The sequence below is a fragment of the Thermobia domestica genome, chromosome 9 (genome assembly GCF_964235325.1).
Source record: "Thermobia domestica chromosome 9, izTheDome1.hap1.1, whole genome shotgun sequence".
NCBI classification, from domain to species: domain Eukaryota; kingdom Metazoa; phylum Arthropoda; class Insecta; order Zygentoma; family Lepismatidae; genus Thermobia; species Thermobia domestica.
In genome coordinates this window covers 96,005,056-96,011,489 of record NC_137462.1, presented here as the reverse complement: position 1 = coordinate 96,011,489, position 6,434 = coordinate 96,005,056, and the positions used below count along the sequence as shown (strand labels likewise).

The following is a 6,434-nucleotide window of genomic DNA, read 5'->3' as shown; positions in this document are numbered from 1 at the left end:
GTATGGGTGAAATATTTGGAAATTTGATGCTTTAGAAGTGTTCTTTCAATAGTGCAAGCAGGTCAAATTCATATGAGCTCACATATGGGGAAAATGGTTGCTACTCCAGGACCACCCAATACCACCTCTAAAATAACTGAGTCATTGTATCTCTTACGTGAAACAAGCTTTACAGTTTCTCTTCCAGAATGAGTCATGCAGTTTCATGTGTAAGGTGAATTTCTACGGAAACTTCCCTGAGAGTACAGTAACGATTTATTTCAGGAAGATCTCGCACTGTCTCCAACTGTTTCACTATAAGTGTAGGTGTCAGATGTACTGACTCCTGGTCTTAATGGAACACCTTAGCTAAGTATGAAGGGTGTCTCCTACAGTACTACATTATTGTCTGATACTTCATGAAGTCAGCCAACGTTGATGTTCTGCAACACATCACTCAGATTTTAATCCAAGAACACTTTTCAAATTTCATCGGCTGCTTTAGGTCACATAATTGCTTCGATTATGGTTGTAACTTCTCGCATTCCTTACTGCTTTTGATATTGCTTACCTTTACAATAGTTAATAGTACCAAATTTCTGATCATTCCAGGGCATGATTGCTGTTATATGCGGCTCCAGATAGAACTCCTTGCACATTATTTACAACCCTCATATGTCGTTAGGTTACAGCTTCGAAACCAAGCTTAATATCATAAAATTAATTGCACTGTAAAAATAGAGTTGTGATAATGTACAAAACCATTAAGTTTCGTTAACGTTCGTTAACATGATGTCATGCATTGAATATGGGCAAATTGTCTTGGATTCACTTTCCAAAATATGGTGTTTCTGATCTACAAATTGCTGAACACTTAGAGCATATATAAATAACAAGTATGAAAGTTAACATTTTATAATATGTGTATTTTAGTTTCTAGAGCACGAATATATGAGCTATTTTCTGCAAGACTTCGTTAAACTTTGAAATTATTTGCTCTGTCATTTCTATCTATTTCAGCATAAAAACGAGAATGAAGAGGATCTTAATAATATTATTAATTTTCAATGTCAGCTTTCCTGTAATCAGTCTGAGTAGTGGATTGACAGGAACAAACAAAATTGAAGATTTAGTTTCATTAACAACATATTTTGTAAATAATTACATTAAATGGACTAGAACCTGCCTTGTATATGAAAGAGAAGGTACAAAGGAAATAGTAAATATTTTCCTAACCATTAATAAAATACCTACTACAGTAATATCTAACACCTGCACTACTGATAAATTGGAACAATTTTCACGACTCAATGAAATTAGAAAGAAAGAAGATATATCTTATGTGTTTTCTTTGCATGATGAGATATCGTTTCTAAACATATTAACAATATTGAAAAATTCAAGCTTCTGGAATCCACAGAGCAAATTCTTTATTATGTTATTAGCAACATGGAGTGAAGATTTATTGAGGAAATTATTTGAAACGTGTTTACGAGAAGATATGTACAACATCATTATAGCTGTTTCAACTGTAGATAATGGTACATACATAAGTGCTTCATCCTCCATCTTACTGTACACATATTTTCCTTTCCAGAAAAATGCCTGCAAGCTAGTTTCAAAACCGGTAGTAATAGAGAAGTGGACAAACGGTGAAGCACACTTTCGGGCAAATCTTTTTCCCAATAAGGTAGAAAACATTCATGGTTGTCCCTTGACTATTCGGGTATGTGGGCCACCATTCACCATACTGAGAAATCGACGACGAAACATGACTATTTCAGGAAGAACTGGCAGTTTAGTCACAAGTCTTGCTAAATATATGAACTTTGATTTAAAACTCCACAGCAGTTTTTACTTCGAACGCCATGAAAATACTGCTGAGAAAGGGTTTGAGAACTGCATATATAAAAAAGACGATATATGGTCCCACTTGTATTGCCGAAGAATTGATGCATATTTTTGTGACGTTGCCCCTCGCCTCAATTTAATAGAAAAATTTGATATAATTTTCACGAGATATATTGACAATATCGTATGGATAGCACCGGTGCCTAAATTTTATCCTAAATGGATGAGCATTATATTTCCCTTCACTCAAGAAGTATGGCTTCTTATATCTTTATCTTTCCTTGTTTTCACTGGTTTTCTAGAATTCACGTACATTATACTTAGTTATGCAAAATGCGGTCTGAAAAAGAAATGCACCTTGCTTTATGTATGGTCTATTTTACTGGGTATATCAGTAGCTCAGCCTAATGCTTCAAAAGTGTTGAAATTAACTTCCATGTTTTGGATATTATGTAGTTTTGTGTTAAATTGTGCTTACCAAGCATCATTATTAGGTTTCATGATCAAAGAGACGTCTTTACCACGCATAGAAACAATGAAAGATCTGGTAGAATCAAGAATCCCATTTGGTGGTTTAGATTTTAATCGAGAGACTTACTTTGGAAAATCAACTGACGTTATTGGAAAATCCATATATCAGAAATATTGTAAGGATTTTCAAAAAGTCTACGAGGAAGTGACGGAAGGTAGAATGTCCATGTTAGTGAAAGAATCGGAAGGACAACATTGGATTCATCATTACCTAACTGATGTTAATGGAAATTCGATGTTTTATGTTGTTCCTGAGAGGGTTGCTGCTTTTCCGACTATATTTCGGTTGAGAATAGGGTCACCTCTCGTGAAACATTTTGATGAAATAATTGGTCGATGTGAAGAATCAGGTTTGTTCTCAAAATGGATGTCTGATGGATATCGTTTATTGACAAGAAAAAAACGTATTTCATCTCAACCAAAGAAAGGTGAGAATACTGCGCTACGTTTAAGTCATTTACGTGGTCCGTTTCTTTCCTTGGTAAGTGGAGTTATAATTGGTGTCACGTCGTTCGTTGTTGAGATAATATATTTTTACGGAAAGAAATTAGCGAGGAAAAAGAAGTACGTTCTCTAGGCCAGTGCTATTCAACCTATCTTCTCTCGTATCCCTAGACACAGTTCGCCATCCAATTGTGTACCTGTGAGCTGTTTAAAACAAATTAAATCGAAATTAACTTATTAAATTTAATACACATGTTCTGTTCATTAAAATGGGGAAAATAGGGACTCAACAAAAGGACAATCAGTGTGCCAATCAAAAGACTCTTTACGGGGGTATAAAGTACACGTCCTAAAAAAAAATAACGCTAAATTTCAAAACATATGAGAGACATCCAGTTCTACTTAGGAGGATTTTCCCCTCATCCTCCCTGATAATTTGTACATTGAGGACAATGTTAAGAATTCAAAAATCACAAGAAACTTCAGAACTAACCTGTTAATGAGATGACCGAGCTTGATTCAGGGGTGCTAACTCTTCGATTTTTGCTAGAATATTGGAGAGTGCGAGAATCAGAAATGATTGTGGATTCAAGGACATTCTGTGTTTCGTTTTTATTGATGTTAATGCAGAAAAAACTTTGTTCAGACAAACATTTAAATTGAAATGGAAGAATTTGTGAAATAACATTGTCACTACTTTCATTGTACTCCTTTCGAGTATAAATACAAAAGTCACAAATTCACAAGTTATCGAATTTCACGAATCGCAGTGAACTATCAACAGACATTTCCAGCAGACCCCCAGAAGCAGCATTACTTACCCTCAGAAGATCTTCGCTTACCCCAGCCCCTGGTTGAATAGCACTGATCTAAATCACTCCAGTTTACAGTTCAGGTATGGCTTTGTTATTTTACATAAACAAACTGTTTAGCGGGGAGCAATAATGGTACATCCAACAATATTTCAAACAATATATAAATGAGAAATGTACTAAAAAATTTACGTTCAGTATAAATCTGTAAATTATTTTACTGAACTCATATTTGCATGTAGTACAATTATACTCTCAAAATGTATAGCACCGTGGCGTCAAAGCAGTAACTATTTTTTTATGCTTAAATTGGCAAATTGTCGCAACTTACCAATGTATCATTAAAGACAACAAATGACTTTTTTAAAATAAAGCGCAAAGTAACATACATTCAGTGTCTTTGACAAAAGAGAAAACAAATTATCGTTTATTTACCATGCTACCTACCGTTTCCCTCGGGCGCTGGCTTCCGAAGAATTCCCTTAGAAAACAGCTGATAACAATTCTGGTCCAGACTCATGTTTTGTTCAGGCGCAGATTGACGATAGTGAAATACAGCAAGTGATTTAACCTAAGCAACGTTGGTGCTTTTGAGACTCAGGTTGGATTATACCTACTTTTGCGTATGCATGCGTATACATATACGCGACTGGTAAGCCGACTGCTCGCAGGGATTCATACACACATGAATGAAGACGATAGTATTTCCTTAGATGAATTCTTATTTATTAAATAGGCATATATGTGGATACGAAGTAGAATAAGAAATACTAACAAAACCCAAAATTTTCACTTTACAGAGCTTAAACGCTCAAACAGAAGAAATTGCGCTCACGCAATTGAATAAAAGAAATATTGAAAAATAAGACACTTAATATTGTATAATAGACGTAGGTATGTACACACTATATAAAAACACTAGAAACATAGCCCTTCCATTCGATATCACTTGCACTATAAACTTATTATTCACACTATGAGACTTTCACTGCGTAATTAGGCCAAGGGAGATGAGGAGATACAGGAAACACTAATCCATATTAAATTTCTTGACTCCAAAGAAATGCTGTACTTCGAAAGACGGTTGTTCACTTTTTCGTTTCACATCAAAATAAGACTCCTATCACATATTTAATTATTCAGCGTGCTCGTCTTATGTTACCATATAGAGAAAACGTTCCTTAAAACTTCTTCGTTCCTGCTTGCTTTGAAGACGTCGGTTCACTTTTCGCTTCTACCAACGCTTGGGAACCTCCCGTTCACTATACTTAGGGTTGGTAGTGCGTTATACAAAATAATAAAGAAATGTCAAAGTTTTCTGCATTCTTACACAACACAAATATGAAGACGGTATAATTAAGAGCCCTGGCAACACATGTTTCGGTCCCGTGGGAACGAAACTTGAAAATGATAGTTAAAAAAAGTGTTGCAGTCTGAACTAGTAGATTTCTTCCATGACTGTTAATTTTTTTACACTGCTATTATGCATAAAACAGTTCAGTGGAAAGGATCGAACGTTGGTAATTGTGTGAATGAGTCATTTCACCTACGACTCCTACAAGCCATGAACACTGTTCTCACGGTAGGAAGGGTGACGCAATATGAGTGCATGAGAACACAACATACGACGAGAATTCGTTCACACACAATATCAACTTCGTGTCCAAAAATATTCCCAACCTTAATAAATGTCGTTATGAAAAAAGTATATATGGAACAGTCATAGTGACGAAAAATATAAGTTGGTAACTATTTTTAGGGAAAGAAAAAAATGAGTTTGCTACTGCAAAGCACTTTCTCCAGACGATAAGCGTTGTATTGGAAATCAACAAGTCCTTTGTTCCACCGTGAGAAATGATAAAAGCGACTGAGGAACACCTGCAGAAAGAGTTCAGTTTCTCACGAGCAAGAAACATAGCTGTTCTTTTCTATGAGTAAAATAATGATTTCGTTGCATGAATAAAAGAAATACACTGTTCGTCCAAAAACGTAATCTTAAGGTCAGGCTGACGGTCACAACCATATTAGAAAATTACACAGACTGTGCAATTATTAGCACGGACATTGATCCCTAAAATTTGATTTAAATATCTGTAATAAAATGATGCATTAAAATAATTATTTGTATTGAAATTCTGGTAATATCTCACAGCAAAACACGCTTACTTGTTCTCTCCGCCTTAACTTATGCAGAAATAGGTACTGTTCCATACTATTGTTCATACTATGTATCTTAGAAATCTTCAGTACAGATAACATGTATTTTTTGTGTTGGGATTTTTTGCTCGACTGTAGTGCTAGATTGTCTGGATATAGAGATAACATGAGATTTCACGTACTCAATGTCTTCGTGAACTATGTTATTTAGGCGAACATAAGGTTGACCTGTCACATCAGTTCCAGTACTGCAAGAAGAGCACTAATTGTATCATGCAAAGACGGAAATCTTGCTTTCGTAGTTTCTTGTCACATCCACTTACATTCACTTTTAACACGTTAGTGCTACTTTCTGTCTTACCATTTTTCCTTTCCGTTTCATTTTGCATCTACTAAGCCGCCCTTTTGCACTAAATAACTATTCCTTATTTCTCAAAGTAGATCAATTATCGTTTAATTTTCGGAAGAATTAACTTCTAACTAAGCGTGAAAGTTAATGAAATATTACATATTTTTCTTGTATTGTGGACACAATGTCTATAAAACACACATAATATTACACTTCATTCATATTTCTGCATACTTTTTCAATGTTCAGTGTTTCGGTCAAATTTTTCCGATTTTAGGGCATTTTATGTTTTTTGTTCTAAATTTTAGTGA

General features: G+C 34.9%; 1 protein-coding gene across 1 annotated transcript; it reads left to right on the top strand.

Moving 5' to 3' along the window:
* Positions 1-1,750: 1,750 nt before the first annotated feature.
* Positions 1,751-2,938, top strand: LOC145660946 (uncharacterized). The gene has a single exon (XM_081726387.1). The coding sequence runs from the start codon at positions 1,751-1,753 to the stop codon at positions 2,936-2,938; it is 1,188 nt and encodes a 395-aa protein (XP_081582513.1).
* Positions 2,939-6,434: the final 3,496 nt, after the last annotated feature.